This window comes from Thalassophryne amazonica, chromosome 6 (genome assembly GCF_902500255.1).
Source record: "Thalassophryne amazonica chromosome 6, fThaAma1.1, whole genome shotgun sequence".
In the NCBI taxonomy this organism is placed as follows: Eukaryota; Metazoa; Chordata; class Actinopteri; order Batrachoidiformes; family Batrachoididae; genus Thalassophryne; species Thalassophryne amazonica.
The window spans coordinates 62,897,236-62,920,328 of NC_047108.1; the positions used below are offsets into that span (position 1 = coordinate 62,897,236).

Here is a 23,093-nt window from a genome sequence, read left to right on the forward strand (position 1 = left end):
TTATCAATTAGTGTAACGTGACTCTTGACATCCTGACAGTGAATGAATGCAGAGATGAGATGACAATATGAACCTGATTGCAGAGACTACCTTATATGAACACAGAGAAAAAAGAATTTCTATGGAACAAAAATTTGAGTTTCAGGCCAAAACCATTTAAACCCACATATCACATATGGGCAACTTAAACAAAATAACAACAACAAAAGCAGGTGTAACTACGCTGTCTCCAAAAGGGAGGAGGAATTCAGGTATACGCATAAAGTCGGATGTGAGCACCAAGACGTGCAAATGTAGCCTATGCGGTATCTATAAGGGCCCTGGTGACCAACAGGAAACTGCTGAAAGGTGTACAAAAGACCCCTTTAATGTTGACAGTGTGGGCTTTTAGTTTTACCTTTCTTGGTGAAAAACTCCTTGGAATATTTTCCGGTCAATATGAGTTTGCGTGGGACACTCCCCAGCAGCTCAATGATCAACGCTATATGGTCTATACAGAGTGGCACACAGCAGGCAGTTTGCAAGAAGAGGGATTGGGGGTGCAAAACAAAAAGGAGAGACAAAAGTTTCATCAGACAGTGTTTCAGTGTCATGCACACCCTGGGTGTGTGGATGGATGACTGAGTAAGAGAAGGTTCTGTCAGAAAACAGGCACAGCAGTTGCATAGCTGGAGAATAAACCAGGTTGTCTACATTATATTTGTTAAAATGCTAAGGAATCTTGAAAAGGACAAGAATAGTTTTTGTTCAATATATCACTTGCTCAAAAGAAACAAGCAGCATCTAATTCCCTACAGCACCACATAAATGTCATTTGACATAGTTATAAACCATCTTCTAATTTGGTTCTCAAATGAATGTGAACAACTTCCATTTTGTCACCACAGTCATGAAAGGGAGACTGGTATTTTCAACTTGGGCTCTGTTTTTGTTTTTGAGTTCTTCTTTTCACTTGGGACAGAAACTATTTTAATTGGTACAGTATTGGTTTAGAACAAAAACACCATCTAGCTAAAGACACAGTAAAACTCTTCTTGTCACCAGGAACAAGCCCCTCATCTGCAATCAACTTGAAATGACTCAGTGGAGAGCAGTGCCACCAAATGGACTGGAGCTTCAGAATTTTTTTTTTCTTTAAGTAAAATTTCTTGACATTTAATAAAGTAAACAAGCACACAGTTACCTCAGAAGGATTATCTCCATGCTACTACACACGTCTGACATTTTTTTTGCCTCTTCAATGGTGACAAGAAGCAGATTCCTGTTTAGCTTCCTCCACACAATTACATTATGAAGCCATTTAGCCACCAACAGTGTTCGCATTTTAAATCAATACGACACCAATTAGATTTTTTTTTTTGTCTCAAATGAAAAGATGAACTGAATAACATCCAAAAGATGAACTCCGGTTGACAAATACTGCAGTTACACTTTAAGACACTGGCTGAACAAAACAATCTTGCGGATGGCAAATTTCAGTCCTGTTCACATATATGCATCATGTACATATATGTGAATAGGCTGACTATGACAACCATGTATGGACCTGATTTTGTACATCATCTCCTTTGCAACTAATTTAAAAACACAAATTAAAAAAGAAAGCCAAGATCCAAAATGAATCAAGAAGTTGAGTGCTGAGCCGATTCTTCTCACCAGAAAAAGCAGCTTAATGCAGCTGGATGTTTTTTGGGAGGATTTTTGTGCAAAATATGTATTGGCCTGCACACACATCAACAACCTTAATAGGCCTGATTATGCTGACAGGAAGCTTCTCCTTCATCCTCTCATCCACTGCTCCCAGGGTGGGCCACAGCTACGACGTAGCATACCTCTCTTGCTGAAGTATTCCTGTGAGTATTTCCCACTTAGTGCAAAGTGGCGAGGGATTTTACCAAGTAACTCAATCATGAGTGCAAGATGGTCTGGAAATAAGGCACATCACATGTGGATTGACACACGAGGAGGAAGAGAAGACACAACAGTCACACCCAAACCATTTAGAGGGAACAACAGTAAACAAGAGGTTGCGAATGGGGGATGGAGGAGGAGAGAGATGACAAGCAAAGCCATGAATGAATGCAATGAAGAATGACAAGATGTCTGAGGATAAAAACTGATTCCTTTTGCACATAAAAAGCAGTACTTCTCTCTCTCACACACACACACACACACACACACAGACACACACACACACACACACACACACACACACACACACACAGAGTATATATATATTAGGGGTGTCGGAAAAAATCTATTCACGTCCGACTTGCAATTCTTATTACGATTCTGAATCGATCCAAAATGTCCAAGAATCAATTTTTAAAAACCTTTTTCTTAAACATTTTCTTACTTACTCGCTGCGTGTACTGTTTGTCAGGCAACAGCTTCCGTACTACAGCGTCCCCACGAGGGGAGGGTCTGGCGTGCTTCAAACACTCGTGAGCTGCAGAGTTCAGTGGCTGTAGTTTAGCATCTGTAGCTTAGCATGGTGGACGAAGAGCTAATTCAGCCAGCACCGTCTTTGCTGAAGGCAAATGTTTGGGCACATTTTGGATTTTATTATTTGCTGCGTAAGAAGGAGCTTGACATGACTTATGCAGTGTGCAAAATCTGCAAAATAAAAGTCAAGTACTTCAGAAACACTTCAAATCCGCAAGCCCACATGTTACGCCATCACCCGGAGCTGAAAGAGGGGAGCAGCGGTATCTGCTGACTACTGACCAGCGCTTCGCTAAACTGCCAACCAACTCTGAACGAGCAAAGCAGATAAGTAAATTTACATCCAGAATCACTTGATTAACCTTGTAAAGCTGCATTTTCTTAAACGTAACATTTTAAGTAATATAACTATTTCTCAAGAGTTCTTTGAATCAAAAATCGATTCTGAATCAACTCGTCACCCCAAGAATCGGAATCGAATTGAATCGTTAAGTTGTACAATTCACATCCCTAATATTATATATATATATATTTATTTATTTTGGTACCTTCAAACTAGACTAAACACAACTTTATGGTGATATTAGACAAAAATCGAGTTGTTTGTCCACAGCAAAACATCAAATCATGAGCCAGACATTTAAATTTGGACATAGCTGAGTGTTCCAGAAAAAAACTCTGTGCACCACTTGATTAGCCGTAATCCTCTTCTTTGCATCAGCGGGAAGTAATACCAAAATGCAGCAGCACAGGAGTAAAAACAGCCATTTAATAAGCTTTAACAGGCTCTCATTCTGAACTGGTCTACTTATTGAGGGAGTTTACTATGTCATCAATATTTAATATTTGGGTTTCTCCTTGAAAAGTAAAATTTACGTCAAGGCTGCCACTTCTGCCAAGAACCGTCTTCAAATATCCAACCAAAATTAAGCCAAAATCTTGTTGACAGCTGCCACAAGTATCATATCAAATGGGAGGGACAGTCAACCAAATATTAGACATGATGTATGTATATTTTTTTGCTCTTGTTGATTTGAGGAACAACAAAATAAAAACTTATGCATCAAGTTTGTTTTTTAAAATAAATATTATGTAAACAGTTAAAATAACCGAAAGCCCAATATAGGCGTAAGATTCATGCCCACGAGCATATTGCAAACCTCTGAACAACTGTGTACAGAGACAGAGGAGAAATTGTGAATAAGTGTTTTGAGAGCACATTCTATATAAATCTATTATTTCAGAAACTTAAAATAAGAGATAAGAAAATCTGATTAAAGAGTCACACAACAGAAGCAGCAGTGGAACAATATAATACACCAAGAACATAAGTTAGTGGGCGGTTCAGTGATGAACCAGATTCAGAGCTGCATGCTGATATACTGAATGTCACAGACAAATGCTGCCGCAGAATCAAATCAATGCAGAACGGTCAAGCTATGCAACAAGTCACAATGAGCATGGAGGAGGACAAGGAAAGGAGAAGAGTGTGCGAGGAAACAGGAAAGCAGATGAGTAAGGGGATGAGACTGTTCCATCTACAAGACAACTAAGGGTTCACATTTTAAGAGGGGAAATAAACACAGGAATGTTGGAAATAATATCAATAGGATTCTTCCTTGCTTAACTTTCTGGCAAATTTTGAAATATTAGACCATTTCAATTGCTGTAATGGAGAGCCTCATTTCAGTATTAAGCATAAGCCAAGTACAGCACATTTTACTGAGAAAACTGCAGAATGTGTCATAACAGTCACAACTTGCCATGCTTACAGTAATAATTCATAAAACATGATTAAGGGCAAATTTACAATGAGAAAATGTTTGCACAACAGCATTCAGTTTACTGAGCAATGCAAAAATGTATCAGTGCAATTTGCATTTAAACAATACAACTTAATGTAGTGCCAAGAAGTAATATTGTTCTAACTGGATAAATAGAATTCTAGGCAATACCTTCATCCCTGGAATAATCCTCGCCAGAATGTGGTTCAAATAAATAGTCCCCTGTGGCGAGCTCAAAAGCCTGAGAAGACAGCAGGTCCAAAATAAACATAATCACAAAGATAAAAAAAAAAAAAAAAAGAAGAATGGGGTGCATGTAGGGAAATGTGTACCAAAACTGATCATGCTACTGAGGTTGTTTCCTGTTTGCAGGAGAGTTGATCATTCATACATACATACATACATACACCATCTGCTTCTCTGGGATCGGGTTACTGGGCAACACCTGTAGCAGGGGACCCCAAACTTCCCTTTCCCAAGCCACATTAACCAACTGCAAATGGGGGATACTGAGGCATTCCTAGGCCATTGTGGAGATTTAATCTCTCCACCTAGTCCTGGGTGTTCCCTGGGGTCTCATCCCACGTGGACGTGCCTGGAACACCTTGGTAGGCAGGCACCCAGGGGGCATCCTTACCAGATGCCTGAACCACCTCAGCTGGCTCCTTTCAACGCGAAGGAGCAGCAGCTCAACTCCGAGCTCCTCACAAATGACCGAGCTTCTCACCCTATCTCTAAGGGAGACACCATTTCCATTTAAATCTACTCTTGAGTTTTTTTTTTTTATTTCACTCTTCTAAATGAGATTATATAAATAATATCAGTTATAATCTTTACTGCCATATTAAAACATAAAGGTAGACATATAACATGTACAGGTACCAATTAATTAATGGTACTGGTTTCATATTTCTGTTATGTTTTAAGTACTGATCTCTAAAAATAAATAAATAAATAAATAATATATTTTTTAACAGTGATTTCAATCATACCAGCCATGCTGGCGGAGTCCAACCTCTACCAAAAACAAGTCCAACATACTGCAGAGGACCTGAATGCAGCTCTCATTTTGTCAGTACAGAGTTCTGATGGGCCTGAGGAGGAACCCCCCCCCCCCCCAATACTCCTGCAGCACCTCCCACAGTATCTCATGGGATACCTGATCATATGCCTTCTCCAAGTGGCTGGATCTCATCAACCCCGGGGCTTTGTTTGACTACCTCAGTGACTTCCACCAGGGAAATGGAGGATGATTCCCATCAGCTTCCAGCTCTGACTCTACTGCAGTCTGATACAAGAGTTCCTCAAAGTGTTCCTTCCAGCACCCAATTACCTCCTCAGTTGAGGTCAACAGAGTACCTATCCTTACTGAATACAGCTTGGACGGTTCCCCATTTTCCTTTCCCGAGATGCTTCATGGTCCTCCAGAAGCACCTTGGTGCCGACACAAAGTCCTTCTCCATAGTTGCTCTGAACATCTCCCACACTCACTGCTTTGCCTCAACTCACAGAGTTTATCATTATTTACATTCATGACAATTTCTTACCATGCAGGCTGTGCTCCATATATCTGCCGGAGTGCTGTATCCAGAACCAATCAGTACCTCTAGAGACCGATACTGCCTTGTCTGGATGTCTTCGGTAAAGTGCTTATGCTGAGAAAAAGAGCGATGTTCTCAATCTTTTGAAAAGTTATATAGTATCAGACTGTTTCTGTGGTGTATCTTATATCACAAGATATAAAGAAATTAATGGACAAACATATTTAAGATTCAGGTAAGCAAGACTTGCAAACTGAAAAAGTGTAAGCTAATTAATCCCACACCCCAATGGTACGACTGTACATTCCCTGTAAAGTTTGTTCTTTTTCTAATTATGTTACATTACAATGTGGTGCACTGTTACTCGCAATAGCGTGGAAACTTATTCATGACCGTGCGTAATGGTTCCTGATAATTCTCCAGGAACACGTGACATTAATCGTAATATGTGGTAACAGGTTGCAGCAGTTCCTGAAGACACCTGACGCCTCTGCCTCAAATCATTACATTTGTGATCTGCGGCCAAGAATGTGTACTTCGTGGCATCCGTGACTTGTCGTCATTATGTGTAATCGCACCTTAACATAGTGACGCTGCTGTTTGTGTCGCAGGATGCTGTTTTACTGCCGCTGTGAACTATCTCCACGACACTGTTTTTACACACTGCTTGAAAACTCAGATGTAGTTCTTACAATGGATAAGGTCAGAAGATGTTATTTTCAGGAGATAATGGAGTTTCTATTTAACGTGCCCAAGTCATGGGAGAACTTGAGAAGCTGAAAGCTGAGACGCAGTCTGACATTATTCTCCGACCGTCGATCGCACGTGATCCATGCGTGAGGACTTATAGTGGACCTGGGCATTGTTCTTTGGCTGGTGATCACGGGTGATGGGTGCATGGCAACTCTTTGATGGTGCAGACTTTACATATTTATTTTATTCTACATGTAGGCGAGAATCCTGTTCAGTTTTTTTTCCCCCGTGGAGCTGGCAGGCTTTACTTTTATTTTACTTTGAGAGAGTCTGTCAGATTTTGGATCCTGACGTGTGCCGAGCTGCACCCTGTTTTAACGTGCATGCGGACGTTTTAGATTTTTCATAGTTGTACTGACAGCAACACTTATAAGTGTGCAAAGCCGAGCGTCTAGCATAAACTGTTTTTAACAGGCTGTGTTTATGATTAATGGCTGTTCAAGTCTTCTCACGGTTGCTCCTTTTACTGTGATTGCATGAAAATTAACAGTTATCACTTAAAAATAAGTCAAGAGTAAACTCTGGAATTAATCTGTGCCTCCATTCTTAACGTTATCAGACACTTTCCATTCAGGTGTATGCTGGGACATCTCTCAAAGCTAAGTCACCACTGTCGGAAACACAAGAGTATTCATGAGTACTTTGTTTTCGGTCGTCTCTGTAGCTGTTTGTTGAGAATGTCATATACTTTGAAACCAGTCACGGAAGTGGACAAAGTAATCCTGGTGTATCTTCGGATGGTCATGAACAACCTAATTCTAAATTGTTATGATTTCAGTCCGCACTCAGATTTCAGTCAGCACTTTAAGAAAGAAAAAATAATCTCTTACGTGTACGGGGCATTCAGAAAGTATTCACAGCGCTTGATTTTTTTTTTTTTCCACATTTTACGTTACAGCCTTATTCCAAAATGGAGTAAATTCATTTTTCCCCTAAAAATTCTACTCATAATACCCCATAATGAAAAGAGTTTATTTTGAAATTTTTGCTAATTTATTAAAAATAAAAAAAAAACTAAGAAATAACGTGTACATAAGTATTCACACCCTTTACTCAATACTTTGTTGATGCACCTTTGGCAGCAATTACACACTCAAGTCTTCCTGAATATAATTCCACAAGCTTGGTGCACCTATCTTTGGGCAGTTTTGCCCATTCTTCTTTGCAGCACCTCTCAAGCTCCATCAGGTTGGATGGGGATCGTCAGTGGACAACCATTTTCAGATCTCTCCAGAGATGTTCAGTCGGATTCAGGTCTGGGCCCTGGCTGGACCACTCAAGGCCATTCACAGAGTTGTCCTGAAGCCACTCCTTTGATATCTTGGCTGTGTGCTTAGGATCACTGTCCTGATGAAAGATGAACAGTCACCCCAGTCTCAGGTCAAGAGCGCTCTGGAGCAGGTTTTCATCCAGGATGTCTCTGTACATTGCTGCATTCATCTTTCCTTCAATCCTGACTAGTCTCTCAGTTCCTGCCACTGAAAAACATCCCCACAGCATGATGCTGCCACCACCATGCTTCACTGTAGGGATGGTGCCTGGTTTCTTCCAAACATGGCGCCTGGCATTCACACCAAAGCATTCAATCTTTGTCTCATCAGCCCAGAGAATTTTGTTTCTCATGGTTTGAGAGTCCTTCAGGTGCCTTTTGGAAAACTCCATACAGGCTGCCACATGCTTTTTACTAGAGGGGCTTCCTCTGGCCAATATACCAAAAAGGCCTGATTGGTGGATTGCTGCAGAGATGGTTGCCCTTCCGAAAGGTTCTCCTCTCTCCACAGGGGAATGCTGGAGTTCTAACAGAGGGACCATTGGGTTCTTGGTCACCTCCCTGACTAAGGCCCTTCTCCCCCGATTGTTCAGTTAAGACAGGCGGCCAGCTTTAAGAAGAGTCCTGCTGGATCCAAACGTCTTCTATTTATGGATGATGAAGGACACTGTGCTCACTGGGCCCTTCAAAGCAGCAGAAATGTTTCTGTCCCCTTCTCCAGATTTCTGTTTCAAGATAATCCTGTGTCGGAGGTCTACAGACAATTTCTTTGACTTCATGCTTGGTTTGTACTCCGACATGCACTGTCAACTGTGGGACCTTATACGAGGCCTGTCCATAAAGTAACGGTCCTTTTTATTTTTTTCAAAAACTATATGGATTTGATTCATATGTTTTTACGTCAGCCAAGCTTGAACCTTCGTGCACATGCCTGAGATTTTCCACGCCTGTCGGTTGCGTCATTCGCCTGTGAGCACGCGTTGTGGGAGGAGTGGTCCAGCCCCTTCGTCGGATTTCCATTGTCAGGAAATGGCGGAATGATTTGGGCTTTTTTTCCATCAGAATGTTTTCAGAAACTGTTAGAGACATGCAGCTGGAAACCATTCGAAAAATTTATCTGACTTTCGGTGAAAATTTTACGGGCTTCACAGAGAATAAGGAGTGTTACTACAGCTTTAAGGATGGCCCACAATGGCGCACGGCGCGCCGCGCTCTGAGCTGCGATGTCGAGGCAGAAACCACCAGATCATTTCTAAACGGATCGCTCTGTGGAGCCGGGACCGTCGTGTGCAATTTCTCTGGTTATCACAAGAGCTGGACATCAGCCATTTTCCGGCAGATTTCACTTTTAACAAGAGATTTTGTCATGGAAAGCCACGCGGAGGCTTCGCGCGTCACGACCGATTCGCTGATGGAGCGAGACAAAGGAACACCTCCGTTTCGGAGTGCCAGACAACAAGTTGGGACATGTCCAGCTGTCCACAATTTCTCTTATACTCACTCGACTGGTAAGCACTGAAAGCCGAGATAGGCATGTCCCAACTTGTCGTCTGGCACTCCGAAACGGAGGTGTTCCTTTGTCTCGTTCCATCAGCGGCTCCGTTGTGACGCACGATGCCTCCGCACGGCTTTCCATGACAAAATCTCTTGTTAAAAGTGAAATCTGCTGGAAAATGGCTGATGTCCAGCTCTTTGCAAATCTTGTCCAAGCAACCGAATTTACCCCAGGTGGACTCAAATTAACAGGGATGAAAGTAGTGAAACACAAAAATAGTTGAAACCCAAAATTCCCCCCCCCCCCTTTGAAAATTTTGGAATTCTAGAAGCTAAGTGAGTGCAGCATCCATTTTGGTGAGAAAAAAAAACCACCTTTCCTCATTCAAAATCACTCCTCTAGTTGTACTCTGCTCTTACTAGGATGCAGCAGTTTTCTGGCTTGGCAGATAGTTCTGGAGGAAATCACTGAAGAAATGAACAAATTGAAAATATGGTTTGACTGAAATAAATTGTCATTAAACTTAAATAAAACAAAACTAATGTTATTTGGGAACTGCAGAATGAAAGAGTAAGTACAAATACAGAGACTAGGTGTGAATTGAATGGGTTAATGAAAATAAATTCCTTGGGGCAATGACAGATGAGAAAATCAGTTGGAAACCACACATCAAAAATATACATACCAAATTATCAAGAAGCATTTCAGTGTTTTGTTTTGGTTTTTTTTTTTAAATAAATAAAAAAAAGCAAAACATGTTCTGGATCACAAATCACCCCGCACTTATTTCTTTTGTTATGTTCAATATAAACCTTCAAATAAATAGTTAAACAGTAAACATCCAGGAGCCACCAGGTAAGTTTAAGATGTACACTTTGATGATCACTGTGAAACTACAATATATAAATAAAAATAAATGAAAAAATTATTACAATTTGCAATACATTTTACATCAATAAACGCTGAGTCAATTATTATACTGAACACAAATACACACACAAACATGCTGACAGGCGATAGCTTAATGCTAACGTTAACACTGAAAATGCCAAAGACATGCTAACGTGTTAGCATCACTCCCGCTTTTAAGTTATAAAATACATCTATCAACTGTTTCAGAAGACCATAACAGGTCAGTTTAACATAAAAAGGTAAGTATTACTCACAGACATATGCTGTTTAGGGTTTAACATGCAAAAATGAAGAGAATGCGAAATAAAAACCAACAGCTTTGCTTCAAGGGCCCCTTGCTGCCCAACAAGATGCCTGATGGAAAAAAGCGGAAATCCACCAAAAAGTGGACATTTTTCATCCCCGAATTAAGCTGTAGAAACATCTCAAGGATGATCAGTGAAAACAGGAAGCATCTGACCTCAATTTTAAGCTTCATGGCAAAGGCTGTGAATACTTATTTACAACTCCAATACCAATGAAGTTGGGACACTGAGTGAAATGCAAATAAAAACAGAATAGAATGATTTGCAAATCCTCTTCAACATATATTCAGTTGAATACACCACAAAGACAAGATATTTAATGTTCAAACTGATAAACTTTATTGTTTTTGTGCAAATATTTTCTCATATTGAAATGGATGCCTGCAACACGTTTCAAAAAAGCTGGGACAGTGGTATGTTTACCACTGTGTTACATCACCAGGATTTGCAAATCACAACGTCACAACTTCATTGGAATTGGGGTTGTACATGTGATTTCTTAGTTTTTTATTTTTAATAAATTTGCAAAAATCGAAAAAAAAAAAAAAAAAAAAAAAAACCTCATTATGGTGTTATTGTGTGTAAAACCTTGAGTAAAAAAATTAATTTGTGTATTTTGGAATAAGGCTGTAATATAAAAAAAGTGGATACCATACAGCGCTGTGAATACTTTCTGGATGCACCGTAAGGAACAGAGGTGAGAATCTAATAGCTCCAAAACACAGAACCAGTGCTCTTGAGCATATAAATTTCTCCCTGCTAAACCAAACACTGATTCATTAAGTTGTGTTTTCAGCTGATCAAAAGAATTAATCAGCTTTTGATAAAACAACACATCCAGGACCCGGGACATGAGGAATGAGTGTGGAAGCACTGCACCTAAAGTGAGATGTATGCAGAATTTCTTAATACTGAATATCTGCTAAAAAAATAGTCTTGTCCAATCCACTTTTCTTTTTCTTTTTTTTCCCCCACAAAAATGATGTATAATCCTAGCCTGCCCTGTCGAGCCCAGTCTTGAAGTTGTGCAATGTCTTAACAAGAGCTACAGTTGCAAGTTTCATCAACATCAACTGATTTCTTTGTGGAGTTACTATATTCACTTCTTTTCAGAGACTCAGCATCCTGATGGCCACAATTAGAATCAAAACATAGCCTTCATCAAAGTTGTCCAATGTCTTACAGAGGTGACTTTGTGTACCAAGTTACACCTTGATACACAATGTCTTTAAGATTTCACATTACACAGACACTCACACAGAATCAAGCCTTTGGTGACAGTTGCAAGATTACTTACCACCCAGCAGGCATTTCCTAAGTCTGCAATCTTGACCTTGATCTTGTCTGCATTGTGCGGTTCGAGGGGGTTAATTAACATGGATCCTGCTGTCAACTTGCCTATACCAGAGGAGAGAAATAAACAGCTATAAAAGCAAATCTTAAATTTAATATCTGAAAGTTCCTGACAGGTCTTTAACAATACTTCCAAAGTAGCCTGAGTGAGAACAGATAACTAGCACACCACCACTTAGCAGGTAGCGGGCAACATGCTTTGTGTAACTGACCATTTCTCAAACTCTCATGGGCTCCATATTGACAGTCAGGCCCGTCCTCCCCCACCTCCTGATAAATGCTTTGTTCGAGTTCTCCCTCCTCCAGCCCACACAAGAGACGTCCCTCAGTCAGCCCACTGCTGTGAGCACCTTTGCCTTCAATCTCATGGTCCAGCTCCTTGAGGTCAGGAAAGTCCATACCATTACAGATGGCATGAACAATGCCCTTGCCATGCTGCTCCTCCTTAGTAGCAGATTTCTCTGCGAGTTCTGTGTTTCCATTGTGATGGTCTTCATTCTTACACTCGCTCTGCCGCGGCACCACCTCCACATAGGAGAGGCCATTACAGTTCAACTCTGATGCCTCTTCAGGTCCCACACTCATGAGATCTGGATTCTTTCCCACTTCTCAGGTGACCAGAGAAGGACAGAAGAAAGATTTAATTACTATATTACAGCCTTGATGAAATAAACTCAGAAGCTAATTACTTACCTTCGACTTCCTCATTTTCTAGGTCCAGATAAGACACCTGTCTGAGAGGAGCACAAGCTCGTCCTTTAGGTGACTGTGGGTCCTCTTCCTCATCTTCTTCATCTCGTGGCTCAGTGGTCTTTTCCATCTCCTCCAGGTCCATGATGCACTTTTCCAGCAGCTCCGCCTGACGCTTCTGCTTCTTTTTTAACTTTTTCTTCTTGTTCTTGGACATTTTTACTGTCTGTCAGAAGAACATGGCAAACAAAAGGACAGCTGCAGTGTTTTGGGACAGATCACACACACACACAGACAAAAAAAAAAGCAAAACAATGCCCTTGGAAATTATATTGGTGGCGGGGGGGGGGGGACAACTTACCTGTTTTGGTGCAGGTGCTGTGCTTACTGAAACAAGAATATCAAATAACTAAATGAGTAAAAACTGTTAAAAAGTATACAATTGTATGCACAAGTTTGGGAACCCCTGATAATTTTCATGATTTTCCTTTATAAATCATTGGTTGTCTGGATCAGAAATTTCAGTGAAATATATCATATAGTAGACAAACAGCGACATTTGAGAAGTGAAATAAAGTTTATAGGATTTACAGAAAGAGTGCAATAATTCAACAAAATTAGGCAGGTGCATAAATTTGGGCACCGCAACAGGAAAAAAAATACAACCCCAATTCCAATAAAGTTGGGATTTTGTGTGAAATGTAAATAAAACACAATAAAGACAAATATTTAATATTCAAACTGATAAACTTTATTGTTTTTGTGCAAATATTTGCTCATTTTGAAATGGATGTCTGCAACACGTTTCAAAAAAGCTGGGACAGTGGTATGTTTACCACTGTGTTACATCACCTTTCCTTCTAACAACACTTAATAAGCATTTGGGAACTGAGGACACTAATTCTGAGTGTCATGATTGGATATAAAAGGGGCATCCCCAAAAGGCTCAGCCGTTCACAAGTAAAGATGGGGTGAGGATCACCACTTTGTGAAAAAAAAATAACAAAAAAAAAAACAGTCCAACAGTTTAAGAACAATGTTTCTCAACATTCAATTGCAAGGAATTTAGGGATTCCATCATCTACAGTCCATAATATAATGAGAAGATTCAGAGAATCTGGAGAACTTTCTACACGTAAGCGGCAAGGCCGAAGACCAACACTGAATGCCCGTGACCTTCGATCACTCAGGCAGCACTGAAATAAAAACCGACATCACTGTGTAAAGGATCTTATTGCAGTAACTCACAACAACTTCAGAAAACCATTGCCAGTTAACACAGTTCGTCACTACATCTACAAGTGCAAGTTAAAATTACCATGCAAAGCGAAAGTCATACATCAACATCCAGAAACGCCGCCGCCTTCTCTGGGCCCAAGCTCATTTGAAATGGACAGACGCAAAGTGGAAAAGTGTGCTGTGGTCTGATGAGTCCACGTTTCAAATTGTTTTTGGAAATCATGAACGTTGTGTCCTCCGGACAAAAGAGGAAAAGGCCCATCCACATTGTTACCAGCACTAAGTTCAAAAGCCAGTATCTGTGATGGTATGGGGGTGTGTTAGTGCCCATGGCATAGGCAACTTACACATCTGCGATGGCACCATCAATGCTGAAAGGTACATCCAGGTTTTGGAGCAACACATGCTGCCATCCAAGAAATGTCTTTTTCAGGGAAGTCCCTGCTTATTTTAGCAAGACAATGCCAAGCCACATTCTGCACGTGTTACAACAGTGTGGCTTTGTAGTAAAAGAGTGTGGGTACTAGACTGGTCTGCCGGCAGTCCAGACCTGTCGACCACTGAAAATGTGTGGTGCATTATGAAGCGCAAAATACAACAACGGAGACCCCGGACTCTAACAACTGAAGTCGTACATCAAGCAAGAATGGGAAAGAATTTCACTGACAAAGCTTCAACAATTAGTGTCCTCAGTTCCCAAATGCTTATTGAGTGTTGTTAGGAGACCCCAGACTGTTAAGAAGAAGAAGACTGTTGAACAACTGAAGTTGTACATCAAGCTGTATTCTGGTTGAAGGTATTTTGGACCATTCATCTTTACAAAACATCTCAGGTTTGTTGGTTTCTGAGCATGGACAGCCTGCTTAAAATCACACCACAGATTTTTAATAATATTCAGGTCTGGGGACTGAGATGGCCATTCCAAAACGTTGTACTTGTTCCTCTGGATGAATGCCTTAGTAGATTTTGAGCAGTGTTGAGGGCCGTTGTCTTCTTGAAAGATCCAGCCCCAGTGGAACTTCAACTTTGTCACTGATTCATGAACATTGTTCTCAAGAATCTCCTGATACTGACTGGAATCCATGTGATCCTCAACTTTAACAAGATTCCCAGTACCTGCATTGGCCACACAGATCCACAGCATGATGGAACCTCCTCCTAATTTTACTGTAGCTAGCAAGTGTTTTTCTTGGAATTCTGTGTTCTTTTTCAACCATGCATACCACCCCTTGTTATGTCCAAATAACTCAATTTTAGTTTCATCAGTCCACAGCATCTTATTCCAAAATGAAGCTGGCTTGTCCAAATGTGTTTTAGCATACCTCAAGCGACTATTTGTGGCGTGTACACAGTAAAGGCTTCCTCTGCATCACAGCATCATCTTGTGCAAAGGGCGCTGTATAGTTGAACGATGCACAGAGACACTATCTGCAGCAAGATCATGTTGTAGTCTTTGGAGCAAGTCTGTGGGTCGACTATGACTGTTCTCACCACCCTTCGCTTCAGCTTATCTGAGGTTTTCTTGGCCTGCCACTTCGGGCCTTAGCTAGCACTCTGCCTGTGGTCTTCCATTTCCTCACTATGTTCCTCACAGTGAATACTGAAGCTGAAATCTCTGAGACAGCTTTTTGTATCCTTCCCCTAAACCATGATATTGAACAATCTTTGTTTTCAGGTCATTTGGGAGTTGTTTGGAGGCTCCCATGTTGCCACTCATTAAAAGAGATGCAAAGAGGGTAAACATTTGCAAATGGCCACCTTAAATACCCTTTCTCATGATTAGAATCACCTGTGTAAGGAGGTCAAGGGTCACTGAGCTTACCAAACCAATAATTAGTGCTCCATGTATTCAAATCAATAAAATGTCAAGGGTGCCCAAATTGTTGCACCTGCCCAATTTTGTTTAAATAATTATTGCACACTTTCTGTAAATACTAGAAACTTCATTTCACTTCTCAAATATCAGTGTGTTCGTCTGCTATATGATATAATTAACTGAAATTTCTGATCCAGACAACCAATGATTTATAAAGGAAAACCATGAATATCATCAGGAGTGCCTAAACTTTTGCATACAACTGTAGTTTTATATATATATATATATATATATATATATATATATATATATATATATATATATATATATGTGTGTGTGTGTGTGTCATACTTGCTGAGCCAGAGGGAGGAGGAGCCCCAGCTCGCTGCCACTCTGTGGCCTCAGCTGCAATTTTCCGGACATAAAGCTCATCGACACTCATCAGAATATTCTCAGGTTTGATGTCTGTATGGATGATCTGACACTTTGAGTGCAAGTAATCCAGACCCTGGAGAACCTGAAACATGGTCAATGACTGAATGACTTTTAAAGTTGAATTGAAATAAATGGAATAAGCAAAATATATGGATAAGCAGAATTTACCTTTTCTATGGATTTTACGCAACGTGTTTAAAAGGATGATGCACATTCAGTGAACATTATACTTAGTAAACTATTGAAAATTCAAAGTGAATTCAATCAACACAATGAGGCACCACTGTATCAATAAAACTCCCCAAATGAGTCTACTGCAATATACTACTGAATCCCTTCTACTAAGGGGGGGGGACTCTTGGCTAGTCCTCTCAATCCATCTGTCATGACTGGAGACGAGTTTACCCTGTTGACAGAACAACCTGCTCGTTTGTTCATTGTTGGCACGTGTTAGCCCAGTGAGGGCAAAGCATTCTGTTTATCTCACACAGCCTGAAATATATTCAGCAATCCCTGAGAGTAAACAATGAATAAACTACAAGAGCACTCCACAGACATACCTCTACCTATATGTGCAAGGTTATTTAGCACAACCACCCACATACACACCCCATCGTGAGAGCCAATCTGTACCATGTGACCCACAAATGTATACACAGATTAATGACCCAAACCGACCTGAACCAAGGAGGCATTGTATTGTAATTAATATTTCACAGTTGTAATGAGTGCAGAGATTTAAAATGTAGGTTATGCTGCAGAATGCACACAATATCAGGTGGCGGGCAGTAAATAAATGGTAAACTGACTGCATTTATACACCACTTATTCACCTGAATTAGATGCTTAGACGTCTCACATTTGCCCATTCACATATTAGCATGCTATTAATATGCAAAGCACTCAACTGCACAGTGGGAGCAACTTTGATATTAAGGACCTTGCCCAAGGGACCTCTAATTTTCTTGTCTGACAGGGATTTCAACAGTGGTTGAAACCCACGGCTTTAACTTCTAGACCCAATAAAGTTTTTTTTGTTGTTGTTGTAATTCTGCTACATACATTACCAAACTTTGTTCTGACACATACAACACCGATAAAAATAATGTTTGCCAATTTTAGGTCAGGCTTAACCTGTTCAGCAAAGCCTGGATCATTATATCTCAAGCAATCTTGCAACAAACAGATGTGGGTGAAAACCAGCTTTGGCATATTCAAGAATGAGGTCATCAGCATTCAAAGAGTGAAAGTCTCAAATTACCTGCCGTATGATGCTCTTTACACACAGCAAAGGCAGGCCTTGGTAGTTAGACTTTATTATCCATTTTAACAAATGATGTCCCAACACTTCAAACACCATACAAACATCTGAGAAAAACAGCAGTTAAGATAACAACATCTGAAAACGAGTACACACATTGCAAAACCTGTGACTAATTCACCTACATTGAGTTGTTAGGGATTCTCATGTTATAGCTACAACTATGTTACTGGCTTTTTGTGATAGGTGGAGGTGAGCTTAGAACATACAAGGTTGAATTCCGCACACTCAGCACGATCTATATGTTACATGCAGACAGTTGTCAAGATAAAGCTAGCCCTCTGATATCATGCAGCCCTCATCATCATCTTGAATTAATTTTTACCTCAAAATATATCCTTGTAGCATAAATTTTTCACAGCAATAACTGATGATTTGAACATCAGTTTTGTTTCAATTATAGCAGGGACTGTATCCGTAACATCCTGTGTATATGCAGTGTGAAGTGCACAAAAACATACATGTGGGCATATGCTATACACAAATATTACCTCATTTGATAAAGTATCTTCTGGTAAGCTTAGCAAAAAAACAAAAAAAAAAAAAACCTTTTTGTCAGTCAAAATTACAATAATCTCCCAACCACCTCGCTGTTTTATTTTCTGCTGAATAGCCATTCAAACCAAAAACGGTGGCAACAAAGCATCGTAGCTATGGCCTGTGTCGGACTCGGAGCGATTCAAGATACCCGCAAAGGATTACATGGAAGGAGTAAACTTTATCCCATCTTTGAAACCACTATGAAGTACAAGCGGTGGATTCGAGTGGTGCTTGTGGTGGACCAAATTTCTCCCACAAACATGTCAAGAAGGACAAATACATCTATTCCAAGCATTATGTTGGTGAAGCAGGGCCAAGTATTGAGAATCCGGAGTTCCGAACCTTATTCCAGCCACGTTTATCCCTAAGCAAGTAAGTTATGTTTCCCACGGGGCAGATGCTACATGTCTAAAAGAGTGACTATTATTTTGGTATTTTCTCTAAAGTTATCAGTGGTATAGTGCTCATAGTGGTAGACATCGCATCAATTAGTGCGCCTGAATCACGCGTGCTTGATATGTAAGTAGCCATAATGTTAAAGCACATTTTAAAGCTATACATAATACCGTAAAACTGCAGTATTTTTGCCCATGGTTATCATACTGCCAAATATCATACCGGCTCATGCCTAGTAGGCAGTATACATACAGTAGTGTTCAGAATAATAGTAGTGCTATGTGACTAAAAAGATTAATCCAGGTTTTGAGTATATGTGTTATTGTTACATGAGAAACAAGGTACCAGTAGATTCAGTAGATTCTCACAAATCCAACAAGACCAAACATTCATGATATGCACACTCTTAAGGCTATGAAATTGGGCTATTAGTAAAAAAAAAGTAGAAAAGGGGATGTTCACAATAATAGTAGCATCTGCTGTTGACGCTACAAACTCAAAACTATTATGTTCAAACTGCTTTTTCAGCAATCCTGTGAATCACTCAATAGGGATGGGTATTGATAACACCCATCCCTACTGTAGGTATTATCCCTACATAATACCAAGACTCGGACGGAGTTTGAGAACTTGCTTGCCTCTACTGGTGGTTGGCTCTCACTGCGGTATTGTATCACTTCCTGTTCTGGAGCACAGCGGTGTTTTGCTGTATCTGTTAGCTGTTTAATCTGCACAGTTAGATTGATCTAGTTAACTAGATAACAATTTGTTTCATAGTGTAATCTTCACGTGCCTTAACTAAAGCACTCCCTCTGCTGAATCACCTCTAAATTATTTACACATTATTCACTTCGTGTGTTTTTAGGAATCTGCTAGCTTAGCGCAGCTACTAGCTCTTAGCCAGTTTAGCATGGCGGCTTCTCCTGTCTCTCCCTCACTTTTCTGCCCTGGGTGTGAAATGTTTAGTTATTCCTCGGCCTCCTTTAGCAGTAATGGTACTTGTAATAAGTGTAGCTTATTCGTAGCTTTGGAGGCCAGGCTGGGCGAATTGGAGACTCGGCTCCGCATCTTGGAAAATCCTACAGCTAGCCAGGCCACTGTAGTTGGTGCGGACCAAGGTAGCTTAGCCGCTGTTAGTTCCCCTCCGGCAGATCCCGAGCAGCCGGGAAAGCAGGCCGACTGGGTGACTGTGAGGAGGAAGCGTAGTCCTGAACAGAAGCCCCGTGTACACCGCCAACCAGTTCACAGCAGCTCTCATTTCTAGAAATCTGGCCAACTTTCTTAAATCCTCCAAACCGTGACTATCCAGGGTTGGGACCAGGAAGCAGAGTTGTAGTCTTACACACCTCTCTGCAGCTTCTCTCCCCCTGCCATCCCCTCATTACCCCATCCCCGTAGAGACGGTGCCTGCTCCCAGACCACCAATAAACAGTAAAAATCTTTTTAAGCATAAAAATTCAAAAAGAAAAAATAATATAGCACCTTCAACTGCACCACAGACTAAAGCAGTTAAATGTGGTCTATTTGCGCAATATCTCTAAAATTAGAAAGGTCTTGTCTCAGAGTGATGCTGAAAAACTATTTCATGCATTTATTTCCTCTAGGCTGGACTATTGTAATTCATTATTATCAGGTTGTCCTAAAAGTTCCCTGAAAAGCCTTCAGTTAATTCAAAATGCTGCAGCTAGAGTACTAACAGGGACTAGAAGGAGAGAGCATATCTCACCCATATTGGCCTCTCTTCCTGTTAATTCTAGAATAGATTTTAAAATTCTTCTTCTTACTTATAAGGTTTTGAATAATCAGGTCCCATTTTATCTTAGGGACCTCATAGTACCATATCACCCCAATAGAGCGCTTCGCTCTCAGACTGCAGGCTTACTTGTAGTTCCTAGGGTTTGTAAGAGTAGAATGGGAGGCAGAGCCTTCAGCTTTCAGGCTCCTCTCTTGTGGAACCAGCTCCCAATTCAGATCAGGGAGACAGACACCCTCTCTACTTTTAAGATTAGGCTTAAAACTTTCCTTTTTGCTAAAGCTTATAGTTAGGGCTGGATCAGGTGACCCTGAACCATCCCTTAGTTATGCTGCTATAGACTTAGACTGCTGGGGGGTTCCCATGATGCACTGAGTGTTTCTTTCTCTTTTTGCTCTGTACGCACCACTCTGCATTTAATCATTAGTGATTGATCTCTGCCCCTCCACAGCATGTCTTTTTCCTCCCTCAGCCCCAACCAGTCCCAGCAGAAGACTGCCCCTCCCTGAGCCTGGTTCTGCTGGAGGTTTCTTCCTGTTAAAAGGGAGTTTTTCCTTCCCATTTTTGCCAAGTGCTTGCTCACAGGGGGTCGTTTTGACCATTGGGGTTTTTCCGTAATTATTGTATGGCCTTGCCTTACAATATAAAGCGCCTTGGGGCAACTGTTTGTTGTGATTTGGCGCTATATAAATAAAATTGATTGATTGATAGATAACATTTTATCGATATCGATGCCATTATCGATTCTGCTTATCGATCCGATTCCTTATCGATTCCCTTATCGATACCTTGTGAATTTTGTACTAAAAGTAGGCTTTACAGGTTTTCTATGTATTTCCTTGAGTCTTAAAGAAATAAATATAAAATTAGTCACTGTATCCTTGATCTCTGGACATAAATAAAAATAAACAAAACTGTGTTTCGCTTTGAAGTTATTAATTCAGACTGGATTCTATCGTTCTATCTTGACTTGTCAGAGAGCTGCGCAACGTTTGGAGCTGTGTGAACAGAACGGAGGACGATTCTCGTTTCTTTCTCGCAACGAGACAGGAGTCCCAGTTAGTAACTTTAATCCACACAAAAGTGAATCACAACTCATATTCAGGGATGAAAGTGGTGAAAAACAAAAAAAGCTGAAACCCAAAATTACCCAACACCACCTGTACGAAAATGTTTCAATTCTAGAAGCTCTGAAATGCAATCTGGGACTATTCCAGAGGATAAACTGGAGTGAGTGCAGCATCCATTTAGGTGAGAAAAAAAAAAAAAAATACAACTTTCCTTATTCAGATTCATTCCAGTAGTAATCTGCTGTTACAAGGATGCAGCAGTTTTCTAGTTTGGCAGATAGTTCTGGAGGAAATCACTGAAGAAATTAACAAACGGAAAATATGGTTTGACCGAAACAAACTGTCATTAAACTTAAATAAGACAGGGATGAAATGGAGGTGTGAGAGTCACTAGGTGTTCACAGGAAACATATATTTCTGTATGTATTTATTTACGTATTTATTTATGTTCATTGTTAGTTGCTATTATATATTTTCTGTTGTGTTTCTATTCAGGTTCTTTTTGTCTCTTTCTCTAAAATTGTATATACACCCAACAAAAATATAAACGCAACACTTTTGGTTTTGCTCCCATTTTGTATGAGATGAACTCAAAGATCTAAAAGTTTTTCCACATACACAATATCACCATTTCCCTCAAATATTGTTCACAAACCAGTCTAAATCTGTGATAGTGAGCACTTCTCCTTTGCTGAGATAATCCATCCCACCTCACAGGTGTGCCATATCAAGATGCTGATTAGACACCATGATTAGTGCACAGGTGTGCCTTAGACTGCCCACAATAAAAGGCCACTCTGAAAGGTGCAGTTTTATCACACAGCACAATGCCACAGATGTCGCAAGATTTGAGGGAGCATGCAATTAGCATGCTGACAGCAGGAACCAACATTCCACAGGCCACAATTGACAACCTGATCAACTCTATGCGAAGGAGATGTGTTGCACTGCATGAGGCAAATGGTGGTCACACCAGATACTGACTGGTATCCCCTCCCAATAAAACAAAACTGCACCTTTCAGAGTGGCCTTTTATTGTGGGCAGTCTAAGGCACACCTGTGCACTAATCAGCAACTTGATATGGCACACCTGTGAGGTGGGATGGATTATCTCAGCAAAGGAGAAGTGCTCACTATCACAGATTTAGACTGGTTTGTGAACAATATTTGAGGGAAATGGTGATATTGTGTATGTGGAAAAAGTTTTAGATCTTTGAGTTCATCTCGTACAAAATGGGAGCAAAACCAAAAGTGTTGCATTTATATTTCTGTTAAGTGTAATAATCATTAGATTATTAATATATAAGCAAAAATAAATTTAAGGAATATTACAATTTGAAAACAAATGCACCCAAATGTGATGACGGCTGTAATTGCTAAATGCTAACTTTTAACATTGAAAATGCAATAGACATGCTAACGCGTTAGCATCGCTCCCATTTTTAAGTTATAAAATACATCTATCAACTGTTTCAGAAGACCATAACAGGTCGGTTTAACATAGAAAAGGTAAATAATACTCACAGACGTATGCTCTTTAGGGTTTTAGAGGGGGAAAATTAAGCGAAAGAAAGAAATAAATGAAGCAATCGATCGAAGCATTGCTTCAATCTGCGAACCACTGCTTCGATTGGTTCAAGGTTCAAAGCAAAGCCGCGCTGCAGAAAAGTTGATTAAGGACCTGCTGCAGGGTCTGTAATCAATGTAGAGAAATGGTAATTTTCCTGACAAACACCCGCCAAAACAACAGCCACTCTGAAGGACCGATAACATAATCGTTAAGCACAAAGCTTATTGATGTCAGTGGATCGAATAATTTCTTAACGACACCCGAAAGGAACCGGTTCTCGATACCCATCCCTATCACTAAACTAGTATTTAGTTGTATAACCACAGTTTTTCATGATTTCTACACATCTGCGAGGCATAAATTTTGTTGGTTTGGAACCAAGATTTTGCTCGTTTACTAGTATGC

General features: G+C 40.3%; 1 protein-coding gene across 2 annotated transcripts in view; it reads right to left on the minus strand.

Moving 5' to 3' along the window:
- The window catches only part of srpk1a (SRSF protein kinase 1a), a 54,440-nt gene that overhangs the window by 6,338 nt on the left and 25,009 nt on the right, over positions 1-23,093 (minus strand). The window contains exons 7-15 of one of the 2 annotated variants that reach the window (XM_034172292.1): positions 17,300-17,406; positions 15,955-16,120; positions 12,910-12,935; positions 12,552-12,774; positions 12,071-12,463; positions 11,803-11,903; positions 5,777-5,884; positions 4,401-4,470; positions 398-490 (exon numbers count right to left, since the gene is read on the minus strand). In XM_034172292.1, coding sequence (XP_034028183.1) covers positions 398-490; positions 4,401-4,470; positions 5,777-5,884; positions 11,803-11,903; positions 12,071-12,463; positions 12,552-12,774; positions 12,910-12,935; positions 15,955-16,120; positions 17,300-17,406 — 1,287 coding nt within the window. Of the gene's footprint in view, positions 1-397; positions 491-4,400; positions 4,471-5,776; positions 5,885-11,802; positions 11,904-12,070; positions 12,467-12,551; positions 12,775-12,909; positions 12,936-15,954; positions 16,121-17,299; positions 17,407-23,093 lie in introns of both variants that reach the window. The other variant, XM_034172291.1, reaches the window with a different exon arrangement.